We start from the raw sequence: 15,821 nt of genomic DNA, 5'->3' as shown, positions 1-15,821 counted from the left end.
CCCTGCCTGTGTGTGGCTTCTAGAAACCCAGCCCCTGGCCAGGCCTCCCTCCATAAGTGCAGGGAGGCCCGATTGCCTTGGCTGTGCCCTGAGCTCCCATTGAGTCCCTTGGTGTTGTCAGCCCCCTTTTCTGTAAAACCAAGTCCTCGGTTCTGCTTCATTCACTTCTGTCTTTCTGAAGGGTATTAGCAGCACATTTTCCTACTAAGCATCATTAAAAGGGTCCACATGTTAACATCTCAAAAAAAAAATGTGTAATATTTGAGTCCTGAAGAAAAAAATCACTACCTCAGTAAATTCTTACTGATACACTGTTATATAATACATGACAAAACTGTACGACTTTCAGAACCTAACTTATATTTGTAAAAGTATTAATAAAATTAATTATAAAATAAGAATGAAAAATGGGAAAATGTTAAAGACTAAATGTAAATCATTTCTTTCTTACATAGATCTGTTCATTTAGAGACACAAAAACAACCAGATATTTTCATGTCAGAAACAGATGGATTTTTAAATTGGGACCATATTACTTTTTAAGTATTTCCTTATCATTTAACATATTATAATATGCAATTTAGATTTTTAAAAATATTCCTATGAGTTAATGGATCTACAGGGTTTATTTTTAAGTATTCAAAGTAAGTTTAATCTTTTTGTGTTAGCTTTGTAAGTTTTATTCAGATTTCTATATTATTATTGTGCATGTGTGTGCGTGTGTGTGCCTGTGTGTTCATGCCACAGGACATGTGACAGCCAGAGGGGTGCTTTCCAGAGTCATTTCTCTCCTTCAACAGTGGGTCTCAGGGATGACATGAAACTCGGGTCATCAGGTTTGCTTGGCAGGAGCTTTTACCTGGTGAGTTTGATAGACTCTGATGCAATTAACAACGAAAGGGGCAAAACAAACGAACAAAAACTGGCTCTAAAATACAAAGCATTTAAAAAAAGAAAACCAAAAGACATGCTTTAAAGTAAATATCTGTAAAATATGCACCAAAAGGTTAATTCATAAAAAAAAAGTCTTGTTTTTCACAAAAACAATTTGCAGACTGCATCTGCTTTCTCCAAGGACTCCGAAAGTTTCAGTTACTGGGTTTTCAGAGCCTAAGGAAAATCATAAGCCGGCAATGGCTAAATAACTGCAAAGGCCAAAACAGTTAAAACTGAAGATGTAATACCTCAGGGCTGAGAGATGGCTCAGCAATTTGGAGCACTTTCTGCTCTTGCAGGGGACCCCCAGTTTATAGCTCAGCACCCACAGCCCCCAATTCCTCCCAACTGCGGGGTAACTCCAGTCGCAGGAGATCTGACGCCCCCTTCTGGCTTCTGCGGGCTCTACATGCACACACGCAGTCAAAACACTCAAAACACAGGTTTCCCCCCCAAACTTAATACGTCGTCATAAAACAAAACCTTTTACCTCAAAAATATTTTTTATGAGGACTGTAGCAGTATGTTATTAGGTGCAGAGTGGAAATGTAGCTCCGCGTGCTTGCCTAGCCTACACGAAGCCCTGGGTTCCATCCTCAGGAGGGCATAAATCCCAGCATTCGGGAGCTGGAGGCAGATTACGAAGTTCAAGGTCACTCCCCGGACACAGCGAGTTCGAAACCAGCTAGGGCTGCTTGGGGCGCTGCCTAGAAAACTATTAAACAGACTGATGGCTTTTCTCTCCTTGCTTCAGGGACGGGCACAGGCTCTTGGCCCTCTAGCCCCACTGATCTGAAGGTGCTAAGACCCACAGAAGGTCCCCGCGCGTGTGGAACTCGGAGAAGCCCCAAGACAGCGGCCGCCTTGACGCCGCCGGCTTTGATTACGCGAATACCCAAGGCGCCAGCTCCCCACCCCAACCACCCTGACTTTGACTCAAGTCCGAATAACTGTTTGCCAACAAAGACCGGCCACGAGCGAGGGGGAGGAGCCCGGGAGTTGTCTATCGCGAGAAGTGGCCGCCCCAATGGTGTGACAGGCGCCGGCGTGCCCCCCACCACGAAGGAGGAGCTACAGCCGGAGGCGGGGCTGGACCTTTGGTAAATCTCGCGAGATTTGATCGCGCTACCTAGAGCCTTTCCTGTCAGCCGCCGGAAGTCTGAGCCGCTGAGCGTCCGAGTCTCTCGCTCTGAGGTTCTTCTGCGACTCCAGGCCCGCGTTCCTGTCGCCGACTCCAGGGCTCGCGCCTCTGGTCGCCTCCCCAGGGTCGGACATGATGGGGGACCCCAAGGAAACAGGAGCCGAGGCTTCTCCTTCGGGGGCGGCCGCCCGAGGAGGGCTCAGCCTCCTATCCCAGACAGATTCCGAGGAGCCTTCTGCACAGGTGAGAGTCGTCGGCGGAGCGCGACCTACGGGGATTTCGGGATTTGCGGGCCCGGGAGGGAAATCGTGGAGCTTCTGGAACTTTCTTCCACACCTCCTTGGCACCTCTAGTGCAGGATGAATCACCAGGCGTGCTTGTCGTCGGGTGTGCAGGTGTTGGCTTGCAATGCAAAACACCACCTGGCTGCTCACTCGGCGCTAATTGACGGGCTATAAAGGGTGCCACTGCCCTCCGGAGGCAGAGGGAAGAGGGTCAGTACCAGGGAGGGCCTCGCCCAAATCTTGACTGAGCTGATTCTTAAAAGGCACAAGAGAATTTGCCAAGCTTACAAAGGTTCTCGAAGAAGATTCCGATAGTGAGCCCAGACTTTGAGCATGCTCGGGGGTGTGTAGTATAGGCTATGGAGCTGATTTAGAATATGTTAGGATGAGCTTGCAGACCAATCGCTGTATGCTTGATAAAATAAACACGAGCCAGTATCTTCCTACAAAGGACGTTGTGATTGTCTTACGCTGCATTAAAATATTCCACTAGAACCGTACAGAAGTCTTGCTCCTTTTGCATGCACTTAACAGGACACAATTGAGCGCGCTTAGTTTCTGATTCTACATTTTATATGACTCATCAAAGTGGGTTGAGTCATGGCTGGTGTGGAACTGGTTATGCGGACCAGGCAAGCTGGCCATAGACCTTGCACTGGCCCTTGTCCGGCTGCCTCCACAGTGCTGGAAGCACCTGTTTGCAACTACTGTGCCCAGATTTTTTAAAAAGCCGGTTGCTTGGCCCTTATCCACTTCTTGATTGAACCTTTTCTTTTTGAAAGTTTCATGAAAAAACAACTAGGTAAGCATAATTTAAGCTTGTTAAAGTGCTAGGGCTAACCTGCAGCAGAGGCTCCTTGTGAATTCTGATTTGGTGGGTTCTTGCTTCATTTATGAAGGTGAGATTGTCATTCTTGGCAGCATTCACTAAAGCTTCATTCCATATGTTGCTTAGGGACCAGCTTTATTTCTTGGAGGCAATGAAGTGAAAAGCCGAGCTGTGGTGAAATATTCGTCTGCCCCTCCTCGAACAGCGTTTGCACGTCTCGAAGAAAAAACAGACTTGAAACTCCCACCTGCCAACTGGTTACGAGAGAGTGCCAAACTAGGGCCAGCAGGAACTACCATTCTCGGCAATAGTAAGAAAAGCAAGCCATTTTCGAGGTGAGTTTTAATGGCTGGCATTTCCTTCCCTCCCTCTCATCCTCTGCTTGAAGCTCTTAAAGCTGCTTTGCGGTTCAGTTTGAGATGCACATTAGCTTGCTCAGATATTTTTAATAAAAGAATGTAGTTGTCATTCAAAGTCCATGGTACACTAAGAAGATATCAGAGTCACATGCTTTCTTCAGGTCTGCAGCATGTCACTATAATGTGAACGTGTTGACTGCTAATGACCTGGTTTAGCCTTTTGTGTATGCTTAGATATGTGCCAACAGGGTAGCCTTTGAGGAGCCAGACTTAAGCCACTACTTGGCATTCCCTTTGGAGTGTTCATTAAATGATGACAGAGTATGTGAAAAAACCTGAGGTTTAAACCCCACATGCTGGGTGACCTACACCTTTGACCCACACTGGAAATTCTACTGGTGGTTTTTAAAGTTGAAAGTATTTGGGAGTCTAATGCTGTGTCCATATTCTTATAGGCTGTTAACTGTGTTTTCTTTTTCCTCCCCTGAATGATTGGACTTAAAACATTTTCATATAACTTAACACAGAAAGAGCCACAAATGTATTAATACCCTATGAGCTAGTAGTTTAGAGATTATCCTGATGCCTTAAAAGGCTTTGCTTACAAGTTGTTTTGTTTGTTGCATTTTTGATACTGTAAAAAGTCTGAAAATTACCATATATTTCTGCTATTTTAAAAATGTTTTAATTATATTAAATGTGGTGAGTTTCTTTCAGTAGTTATGTTGACTACATAAATACTCTGCTAGATTGTTTTTTTCCTGTTTTTTTCACATTTTTTCTTTTTTAAGATCTATTATTATATGTAAGTACACTGTGGCTGTCTTCAGACACACCAGAAGGGTGTATGATCTTATTACAGGTGGTTGTGAGCCGCCATGTGGTAGCTGGGATTTGAACTCAGGGCCTCTGGAAGAGCAGTCAGTACTCTTACCTGCCGAGCCATCTCACCAGCCCTAATATAGAAACTATTAACTGTTTGCATATGAGAAATCAAGGCTAACCTGCTTACTCAGAGCAGATAGAAAATCATACAAACATATGCAGTCCTAGGTAAATGTCCTGATTCTGCCACCTACTAATGAGAAAATGGTGACATCAGTTGCTTTTCAAGCTTATAGATTGCAGAGATGAACTTGGTGACTTAAAATGAGTTAGATGCTTACCAGTTTTTCATTTTCTCTTTAAGCTGAGTTGATTTTAGGTACAATTTTTTTCTTTTATTGATGTTATATCTTTATATATATATATATATATATATATATGTATATATCTTAATATATTTTTCTCATTTTATTTTTCTTCTTATGTAAAAATAAAATCTTGAACTATTTTACATCAGAGAGGTTAAGGGTTTATGCTAACACTAATTGTTTTCACAGTTCTTACTGTTTCACTAAGTTGAAGATGCATTTTTAAGATGTACCTTATTTTATGTGCACCTTAGAAGGAATGAGAAATAGGCAGCTAGACAGCAATATGCTTCTTGATTTCCAATGTGAGATGTAGCTGTGCATGTCCTAGAAGCAGTGGCACTTTATCCTCTGTTCAACTTTCCACCTGTGCCTCTTGCTTCCATAGTTTCGGCATGGCATATGACTTTATTGACTCGGTGGGAAATGATGTGGACGTCGTCTCTGACTCAGAAGTGAGTGTTATTCGGTGTGACCTTGGGGGATGTTCAGTGCTGGGCTGCCGCACGTATTGGGGGGAGTGCTAAACCATGTTTTGTTTTACAGTCTTGCTATCAGCAATGCAATAAAGGGAAGTTGTGTGATTATTCAATACCCAAGTTTGTTTTAAAAATACTTTTTATCTCCTTTAAGAGGAGGATACAATTCCAAAACAGTGGGAATAATAAAAAATATGAATACTGTTGGTTGTATTTTAACAGTAATAATTGAAACATAATATGTTGAGAGTTATTCTGTGTATATTACCAATTGAGAATTAAAAATGATATTCTAGTAGTTGTTGATCCTTAATTAGTACTAGCATGCCTCCATTCAGTTCCGTAAAAAAGAATTCTGTTGTAAACATGTTGGGCTGCACTTACATTGACAGTATAACTCAGTTTAAAGCTCTGTCTTCTATATGATTATTACTATTATGGAAAGTCTAGTTTGTGTAACCTTAAAGAAAGAAGGCTTATTGAGTTTCAAATTGAATGACGTTAAAATCCATAAGATTCTGGGTCATACTAATGGGGCCTTTCTAAACATTTTTTAAGAACATAAAAAAGCTCCTGAAGATTCCCTACAGCAAGTCCCATGTAAGCATGGCCGTCCACCGCATAGGAAGGACCCTCTTATTAGATGAACTGGATATTCAAGAACTCTTTATGAGGTCATCTCAGGTAATTAATTTATGCAAAATTCATTTTGAAAAACACTTCTCTTAATAGTTTATATTAATAGTTAATAGCTATGAAAGTATGATTTTTGTTTTAAGGAAATACCGAAGTAGAGCTAAGAGCACTTGCTGGGCAAGCATAAGGACTCGAGTCAGGTTCCCAGGCCTTGTATAAAAAGCGAAGCACAGTCGTGCAGGCCTGTGACCCCATTACTGTGGGAAACTGGAGATAGGGTTGCTGGGGCTTGCTAGCTTGGCAGGAACTGGATCAATAATGACAAAACACAAGCTTGGTTGGGGTGCAGTGGGATAGATGGTGATAAAGCAGGAAACCTGACAACCTTATCTGACCCCCACAACAGACCTGCACGCCTGCATCAAACACACATGCTTATATACATAGTCAGACTCTCACAGGTTTTTTTAAAATGCCGAATTGGAATTGTAGCTGAGTACTTCAGCAATAAAGAAATGATTTTTTAAGTCTGGATTCTGTCTTATAAGAAAAAGGATGAAGTCAGTTTTTAAAACAATTGATAAATCTGTTAAATTAAAGGAACTAATTGGATTTTTGAAAAATCTTTTAATGTCTATTATAGACATCCTCGGAAATGTGGCTGGCCAAAATGTAAACAATGTTAAAGAACTATTCCTATGAGTATAGTTGATTAGTTGATTTCTAGCTTCTTGAGCTGTTGATCAACAGATTGTTTGCCTCCAGGTGGTGAGGACAGTTTCATGTTTACTCTTACCTTCATAGGCTGCTAACAAGTAGTTGATGGTTCTGCCTGTCTATACTACCTTTTAAAGATATTCCTACACAGTGTTGTTTTGGTTTGAACCTGAGTTCATGCATGATAGACAAGTGTTGTGCCACTGAGCTATACCTACAAACACCTCTCTCCTCAGATAGGGTCTTGCTAATTGCCCAGGCTGGCCTCTGACTCACTTTGTAGTTCACCCAGGTCTTAAACTTGTAATATACCTGCTTCAGCCTCCAGGTAGCTGGGATGACAGACCTGCCCAACACTCCTACCTTCTCCAATTCTTTGATAAGGAAAAATAAGTTACAGGTGATTAAATTGATAATAAAGATAGTTTCTCCTTGGAAAACAACACAGTGTAGTTTGTGTGTTGCTGTGCTTGGTTAGATCTTAGAGTGTTACAGTGAACAAGTCACAGCCCTTGCTCCTTAGTTCAGTTTGATTGTTGAGACATACATAGGTACTTTGAAGAAAGTGTAAAAGTGGGGCTTTTCTCAGGCAGCTAAGAAGGCACTATAGGAAAGGATTTCCTCTCCTGGCCTGGCTTAGAAGAGAAAGATAGGAGCTTCTTAGAAGAGATGTGAATTGGATGCAAAAGATCAGAGTGTTCTATAAGTGCATGCTTATGAAACAGTCTGTAGAAATTGAAGAAAATATCTTCTTTTAGATGAGTAAGAATCGGTGTCTTGTCACAGTGACAAAACACCCAGCATAACAACCTGAGGGACATGAGTGTTATTCTGCTGTGGGTTCAGAAGTTCCACCCTATCACAGGACAACTGCTTTGAGTTAGGGTGAGATGATGCTTCCCTCATGGTGACCAAAAAGCAGAGAGAGAAAGAAGGGACCAGGACCCCAGGATCTCCTCAAGGCCACACCTTCAAAGACCTAACTTCCTTCCACTAAACTCTACCTTCTAGAGGCTCCTCCATATCTTAGAAACCCCATTGGCTGTGGGCTGAGCTTTCAACACAGTGTCTGTCCTATATTCATCACGTGTGTGAGTATTTGTTCAGTAATGTCTCGTGTTAATACAGACTGGTGATTGGACATGGTTGAAAGAGTTCTATCAAAGACTGATTGATCAGAAGTGGCAGAGGAAGAAGAAAAGCAAGGAGCACTGGTATCAGAAGGCTATTCTTTCCAAGTTCTTGTACTACAGGTATTTGACTACTATTTATTTTTATCTTAAGAAAAATCAGATTCTGTCCTAAAATTTACAGTTTGAATAGGGTAAACTTAGCAATTCAAGTTTTGCTTTTGTTAACACTTACTGTGTTTCTTATAGACAAGATGTATGCTTGGTTATAGAATCTAGTTTATACAAACAGGTAGACTGTAATATAAATGTGATCACCTTTCCCTCTCCATTTCTGATTGACCAGCATCAATGGCGATGGAGCTGCTCAGCCTGTCCCATCTCCTGCAGAACAACAAGAATCATCTAGTTCTGATCAGACACATGAGGCTGAAGGGGCTTCCTGGCCTGCACCCTTTGAAATGCCTTCTTCAGTTTCTGAAGATCCCAGTGCTTCAAGTCAGGTTTGTTAGTCCTTGGATATTGATTCTGTGAACTCACTTAGAAAAGCAGAACCGTACTAAAAAACAGGTGATGGAGAAGGTTGGGGAGTATTTTCTCAGCCTAATTGTAGAATTTAAAAAAAAAAAAATGCATTTAGTTTTCCACAATAGAATTTCCAGGAGTTAACATGAATGGTTAGATTAAAATTATTTATTAAATAACACAAAATATTTGAAAGTAGTTAACTGATGTTTTTTCTCTTAAGATTGAGTACTATTTAACTGTAGATATGTACTAAGTACTTGTCATGCATTGAGGTGATAAGAAGTGTGCCTATAATTTAGATTGTTTGGCTTAAAACAATCTAATGATGATATTCCCCCTGGAAAATGGATTTGGCCCCAGGATAACATTATATGAAGATATAAAATTTTTATTTTATTTTATATGTATGGGTATTTTGCCTGTAAGCACAGATCTATGTACCACATGCATGTCTGGTATGATGGATCCCCTGAAACTAGAGTTCCAGGCAGTTGTGAGTTCCCATGTGGGGTGCTGGGAATTGAACCGGGGTTCTCTAGAGTAGCAACAAAGTGTTCCTGGCTGGTCAGTCATCTCTTTAGCCCATGTAAAGAAAGAATAGACTGTTGTCTCATCTGTCTCATCATCTTGGCTTCTTATTTATTTACATACTGGTTTTTGAGATTTTATTTATTTTTATCTTATGCATATGGGTGTTTGTCTGCCAGCATGTCTGAATAGTACCGTGTGCATGTCTGGTGCCTACAGAGGCCACAAGAATACTGGATCCCCTGGAGCTAGAGTTAACTGCTGGTTGGGTGCTGCCGTGTTCATCTTGGGAATTGAACCAGGGTTCTCTGGAAGAGAGCCAGTGTTCTTAGCCATCTCTTCAGCCCCTAGTTACTTGTTTTTAACTTACTGTGTCTTCCATAGGATGAAATAACACTGTAGATGCTAATTTGTAGCATTTCTATTTTTAGGAAAATACTAAAATGAGTCCAAAGAAATAAAAGTAATAAAAAAAAAAAGAAAGAAAATAAAAGTGACCTTTTAACTTGGTAAATTGGTTTTTTTTTTTGGTTTTTTTGTTTGTTTGTTTGGTTGGTTGGTTTTTTTGTTTTTGTTTTTGTCTTGCTGTGTATTTTCATGTACTGAACATGAATTCAGCCAGATTGGTTCAGTCTTTACACATTATAATAGACTGAACACGTTCAACTTGCTTTTTATTTAAAAAAAAAAATGACTAACTTGATTTTAATTTTAGAGGTTTTAAAGTAGAGAAGACATTGCATAGAAGTACAGAAATGCATTTGATTTGCTTGGGTTTACTTTTTTTTCCCCAAAAAGAAAACATAAAAGGAAGGAGGTGCTTAATATGCAAGTCACTTAGTGGTTACAGGAAAAATAGAGGAAAAATCATTATGGATTCATTACTTTATGTTTTTTATTGCATGTGGTTATCTGTAACCTGAGAATTTCTTAAAACTCAGGTTACAGTGGCTGGGCAGGTAAGCTCCCACTGCTCTGGAGGGTCTGCATTCCACACCAGCACCCACCCTGGGCAGTTCACAACTGCTTTAACTCCAACTCAGGGGAGCCTTTGTCTTCCTCTAAATCAATAGGCTAAGACAGTTTTTTGCAGGCAGTGGCATATACATGTGTACATCTCAAGGCCAAAGGTAGAGCATCTGTATTAGAAGTTTAAGAAGTGTTTCCTGGTGACAGCTGCCTAATGGCTGTAAAACTGTGGTGTGATATACTGTGTTCACCCAAATGTGGGTATTTTCTAATGTGTTCCATACTCTGGGAAGAACAAAAGGATAGGGCTACACAGAGAAACTCTGTCTCGAAAAATAAAAACAAAAAACCAAAAAAAACCAAAAAAACAAAAAAGGAAGGGAAGGGCATTGGATTATACAGAGATGGAGGTAGATTTTTCTAATTTAGTATCATTTAAAACATTTGGATTTTGAGTTGTTGGGTTTTTAGGACAGTGGTGGGAATGATGTTCAATAGACATTAATCTTCAAAAGCAGGTATATGGTAGGCAGCAGGTTTTCACATAAATTGGAAAGTTTTCCCTGGGTCTTAAGGGTTTAGCATTCTGTGAAGCTCACATAGGACAGTCTCAACTGGAGACTGTGGAGGTGAAGGTTGTTTTAAACTGTGGCTGAGGCTCGGTCTTTCAGTTCAGTAGAGATATGCTGGGCTTCCAGAGAGTGGTAATCAACTTAACAAAATCCAAGAAATAAAAACTGATCCTTTGAAAGATCATTAAACCCATCTCGTTTAAGATATGAATATGATTGGCTTGCAGCAGCTGTGGGAAATCAGAGCTAAGCAATTGACACTTCATGAATTATGAGTGCCATGCATTGTACTGGTTCATACATGTAGATTGGGTTGTGTGTTCTTGTGTGGGGGTGATAGCTCTGTAAGCATAGGTCAATTGTAAGACGTGTTGGCAGCACAGTCACTCCTTATCTTGCACTTTCCACAGGGCAGGGAGCCTCTTGAGCCCTCATGCATAGTGGGGCATGTGGCCTCAGCACCCAAAGAGCAAAACCTTACTACTTTGTTCAATGACGGGGAGAACAGTCAGGTATGCTTTCCATGTGGCCCATCTGAGACAACTGAGTCCACTTCATCATTTAAAAACTAGTCTCAGTTGGAACTGATAGGGAATAATTCCACTTGGTCTTCAAAATTGCTTTGTAAACATTTCTCTGTCTTACAGCTCTCGGGAATTGACCTTGTCTCCTTTGTTTCTTCTTTCCTGGTGTTTCTTTGGATCATGGGGGGAAAATGTCAATCTGTTGTTGTTGTTATAATCTTTCCTGTTTTAAAGGGTCTTAAAAATGATTTCGTCCGGAATATTCTGTGGACTTTTGAAGACATCCATATGCTAGTTGGTTCTAACATGCCTATATTTGGTGGAGGCAGATATCCAGCTGTTAGCTTACGTCTCAGGTAAACCACCTCATGTCCCCCAGGGACGTCTCGTTAGCTCTTCTCTGGCTGTTGGTTTGTCCTCTTTCCCTATTTTCCCCACTTCTGGCTCCTGCCAATGAGGATGGCCACAGTAAGAAAGAAAATAGATGGCCAGGCAGTGGTGGCGCGTGCCTTTAATACCAGCCCTCGGGAGGCTGAGGCAGGCAGATTTCTGAGTTCAAGGCCAGCCTGGACTACAGAGTGAGTTCCAGAATAGCCAGGGCTACACAGAGAAATCCTGTCTCAAAGAAAGGGAAGGAAGGAAGAATGGAAGGGAAGGAGGGAGCAAAGGAAAGGAAAGAAGATGAAAGAAGGAAGAAAGAAAGAAAAAGAAACAAAGAAAAAACAGATGCTGACAGCCCAGTAAACAGGTGTTCATTCTGATCCTGATTGAAAGACCAAACCATATGTCTGTGGACCTGGCCTTGTTTGAGGATATAACTACTGAAAATAGAAGAGTTTATTTAATTGCTTGAGGTGGTTGACCAGCTTCCCCTTAAGTAATTGTGAACATTTTCTTACCGCTCCATGCTCATTAACCAGCATCAGTTCTGACTTGGGCATTATCATTTATGTGGTCAGTGTTTCCTTGGGATTTGTGAGGAGCACGCAAGGAGCTCACAGTTATGTCATACCATCTTCTGTTTGTACTGAGAACTTAGCAATGCCTGTTAGAAATGTGACGTTTTTGGAAAGATCTTAGCCATAACACGACTATTGAGCTATGTATGTCTGGGTCTTCAGATCAGAAAGTATCTATGGCAGTCTCTGTCTAGAGAGAAGAGTAGGATATTTAAATGGGAAAATGTGTCTAAGATGATTCATTATAGGACATTTTAATTAAGCCAAAAAAAAAAAAAAACACTAGAAATGTATATTTCCAGGGATAACAACAAACCAATTAATGTGCTAACTGGAATCGACTATTGGTTGGACAACTTGATATGCAATGTACCAGAACTTGTGATGTGCTTCCATGTAAACGGGATTGTACAGGTAAGACACAGAGTGACGGTTTTAATCTTCCAAATGTGGAATGGTGCATAGAAAATGTCATAATTTTTAAGGTTTTAAATATAAAGATGTATCTTTGGCCTAGAAGATATGTAGGAATAAATTAAAATTTTAGTGTTTTTATGGTTAAGTTGGTTAGAGCAGAATTTTACATTAATCTTTTTCATAAATAACATTGAAGCCTGTACTGTCAATATCAAACACCCATGGTGATTAACTTAAAGTAAGTGCACAGTGGACACATTCCTTTGTTTTGCAAACAGCTCCTCCATGTATACAAAGCTTTAAAAAAATGCCACAGTAATAATTGCATCTGGCAAGATTGTGCTTTCCATAACCAAGTCTGTTCCAGGGCTATATCTGAGAGTCACCTAAGGATTGCTAAATAACTGTGTGTTTGGATGCCAGTGTTCTGGCACCAGTGAAACAACTTTCTTTTCAAGAAGCTTTGTACACAATTCTAATTTTCAGCATTACTTGAGAACCATTTAGGCCATGACCCCAAGAGATAGCTGTAGTGATAGCTAAAGATAGCTGCTGCCCACAGCAGGCAGAGGACAGAAAAGGGGGAAAGTATTAATGATGGCGGTAGAGGAAGAGCTGGGGGAGTCCCAGGTCTAGAGTGATACAGTTCACTGAGATGGGGGCATTGATTCATTTCAGAATGAGGAAATCACAAAATTTCTCATGAGTATTCTTAAAATGTAGTTGCTAGGGTTGGGTGTAATGATTTGTATATGCGGGGATCAGGGAGTGGCACTATTAGAAGATGTGGCCTTTTTTGAAGTAGGTGTGTTACTGTGGGTGTAGGCTTTAATACCCTAGTCCTAGCTTCCTGGAAGTCAGTATTCTGCTAGCAGCCTTCAGATGAATATGTAGAACTCTCAGCTACTCATGTACCATGCCTGCCTGGATTCTGCCATGTTCCCACCTTAATGCTAATGGACTGAACCTCTGAACCTGTAAGCCAGACCCAATTAAATGTTGGTCTTATAAAAGTTGCCTTGGTCACAGTGTCTGCTCACAGCAGTAAAGCCCTAACCAGGACATGGGCTGGAGAAGAAATTGGCATTTGATCTGGATAGGTGCTGATGTGTTTCCTCACCAAAGACTATTATATAAAGTCACACATTGAAGTTCCCACATAGAAGTGAAATTGAAGGGGATAGTGCAGTGTGAAATCCTAGATAAAGAGATAACCATATTGAGGACTACAATATAGAAGCGTGAGACATGCCTTGTTTGATATTAGGAATGCCTGTCTAGTCTTAAATATACATCAGAAAATGTGGTAAGAGCTGTTTAGGGCAGTTTGCACAGAACACAAACTGGAAAAATATGGAAGTACCTTAAAGGTAGTAATAGTTGGCTGGGTTTTAGCTTAGAATAGCAGAGTACTTAAGGTGCGAGGCTTTTAGCATTATTCCCAGCAATACAAAACAAAACAAAAAACCTATAAAATCAATAGTAGGATCCATATAGCTTTTTTTTCTTCTTGCTACGTCTATCCACTGTGCTCAATTCCTGCAAAAGAAAATTCTGCAGGTCCAGGGAAAACATCTGAAGTGATGTTCTATCTTTGGCCTACTGACACATGTGTCTGGAGAAAGAAAGGGGCCAGAAATATGTCTGTGTGTATTTGTTTCTTAAAGCTTGATGGGTAAAATCCACCTTCATTTATCTTCCTAGTTGCAAACATCAGGTGGAGAAGAGTGGTCCCTTTGTGATTTCCTCTGTCCATGCTCTGGTAGGAACGGTCTGTCTCCTGGGGTCACTCCTAGAAAATGGCACTAATGATCCCCTTATGGGCAAGGGAAGGCCCTCAGCTCCCTTTGCCATTTGAAATAGGAAGAGATTGAAAAACACCGGTTTAAACTGTGTGCTACATACATTTGTACTCAGGACTTACCTAGTTGGTTTTTAACAGTAAGTTGCTGTTGCCTCAGGATTTTCTCAACTGCATTCATTTGTGCTTTACAGAAATATGAAATGATAAAGACAGAAGAAATCCCCAATTTGGAAAACTCTAATTTTTCTACCAAAGTTATAAAAGACATTGCACAAAATATTTTATCATTTCTTAAATCTAATTGTACCAAAGAAGGGCATACCTACTGGCTCTTTAAAGGTAAGCTAATGCTGGGATGGACAGCAGTGATCTGGGTGAGGACTGTGTTTCAGGAGGTAAATTGTTTCTCTTTTCAGCAAGCGGCAGTGACATTGTGAAGCTCTATGACCTCACTACTCTATGTGAAGAAACCGAAGATAAGTACCAAAATCCATTCACAATGCCAGTGGCTATCCTCTTATATAAGTAAGTCCTCACAGAACTCAGGTGTCAGTATATAGTGTGGTGACACTTGGAAAGCTGAGGGAAAGTGTCACCAGTTCCAGGCTCACCTAGGCCATAAGAGCTTGTCTGAACACAAAACTTTTAATATAAAGAAGTAGTCCCATTACCTAAGCTAAAGCTTTTAAGTAATTTTTAATGTTTATGTAGTGACAGAATATATCTTAGAGTAGGGCTGGCTTGGGGGTTGGAGTATGTTGGGCAGAGAAATACACATTTTATAATTAATGTTCAGCTTTGCTGTGTAAGTTCGGTTACGGTGGGTGATTGAGATGCAGCGTTGGGTGCTTCTTTGTGTCATTTATTCTGTTCCATTTGAAGGATACAGGATGAGCCTCTGTTATATCCCGCAGAAGAGGCCGAGTGGGTAGTGAAACTAGCATGCTTTCCTTTCAGGGTTGCTTGTAACATGATGATGAAGAAAAATCAAAACAAGAAACACTATGGAACTATTAGAACATTACTTCTCAACTGTGTCAAGTTGTTGGACAAAAGCAGACATCCTCAAGTAAGATTGCCATGTCTGACGAGTAAGCTGGTCCTGGAGTATTGCTAGAGCATGGTTGCAGTGGAACCTGTCAGATCCTGTCTCCATACTGTATCCCTCTAACTGCATGTAGCTGAGCACTATGGATGTGCTTAATCTGAATTAAGGCATCTGCCAGTGTAAAATACACATTGAATTTTAAGAACAAAATTTATGTTGAAACATTTAATAGATGTATAATTAAATGTATGAAATTGTTTACTAGATTTTACATCTTGAACATGACGACTGAAAGATTTAAAATTCATGTGTGGCTCCTGTTAACATTTTTTTGAACAGTTCTGTTCAGTGACAAACACTCATGTAACTTTAGTAGAGTGTGTATTTTTCCTTTGCTTTATCACAACTAGAAAGTCTTTTAAGGATTTATCACAATAATGAGATTTGTTAGGGAGGCTCGAGTTCCATTCTTAGATTTTCCCTCTAGCCATAGATTATATAGTAACTGTTAGTTGCCTAGTAAAGGTAACCGTTACAGTTTATAAAGAGACATTCACTTGGGATGAGCTGGGATTTGCTAATATTCTGACACTTTACACATGAAAGCTTGTCTGCAGTAGAGGAGGGCTCACAGTACACCTAATTTCTAGAAGGAAGAAACCACTCAGTCTAGGTTTCACAGAGCACACTCAGGGTGGTTGTAGCTTTGATTGGGAACTGTCCTTTGTGGTATCTCAGTGAAAACAACTTACCTTTAGACTTCTCCTA

The 15,821-nt window shown here is 40.5% G+C and overlaps 1 protein-coding gene across 2 annotated transcripts in view; it reads left to right on the top strand.

The window, feature by feature from the left end:
* Positions 1-2,072: 2,072 nt before the first annotated feature.
* The window catches only part of Edrf1 (erythroid differentiation regulatory factor 1), a 34,136-nt gene continuing 20,387 nt past the window's right edge, over positions 2,073-15,821 (top strand). For both annotated transcript variants that reach the window (XM_052196624.1, XM_052196615.1), the window contains exons 1-12: positions 2,073-2,320; positions 3,317-3,525; positions 5,131-5,197; positions 5,780-5,905; positions 7,703-7,827; positions 8,051-8,207; positions 10,712-10,813; positions 11,060-11,181; positions 12,087-12,198; positions 14,197-14,344; positions 14,422-14,530; positions 14,963-15,074. In XM_052196624.1, the coding sequence (XP_052052584.1) occupies positions 2,210-2,320; positions 3,317-3,525; positions 5,131-5,197; positions 5,780-5,905; positions 7,703-7,827; positions 8,051-8,207; positions 10,712-10,813; positions 11,060-11,181; positions 12,087-12,198; positions 14,197-14,344; positions 14,422-14,530; positions 14,963-15,074 (1,500 nt within the window). In that variant the 5' untranslated portion in view covers positions 2,073-2,209. The remainder of the gene's footprint in view (positions 2,321-3,316; positions 3,526-5,130; positions 5,198-5,779; positions 5,906-7,702; positions 7,828-8,050; positions 8,208-10,711; positions 10,814-11,059; positions 11,182-12,086; positions 12,199-14,196; positions 14,345-14,421; positions 14,531-14,962; positions 15,075-15,821) is intronic.

This window comes from Apodemus sylvaticus, chromosome 1 (genome assembly GCF_947179515.1).
Source record: "Apodemus sylvaticus chromosome 1, mApoSyl1.1, whole genome shotgun sequence".
NCBI classification, from domain to species: domain Eukaryota; kingdom Metazoa; phylum Chordata; class Mammalia; order Rodentia; family Muridae; genus Apodemus; species Apodemus sylvaticus.
The sequence above is the reverse complement of the archived record's forward strand: the minus strand, read 5'-3'. Positions and strand labels throughout refer to the sequence as shown.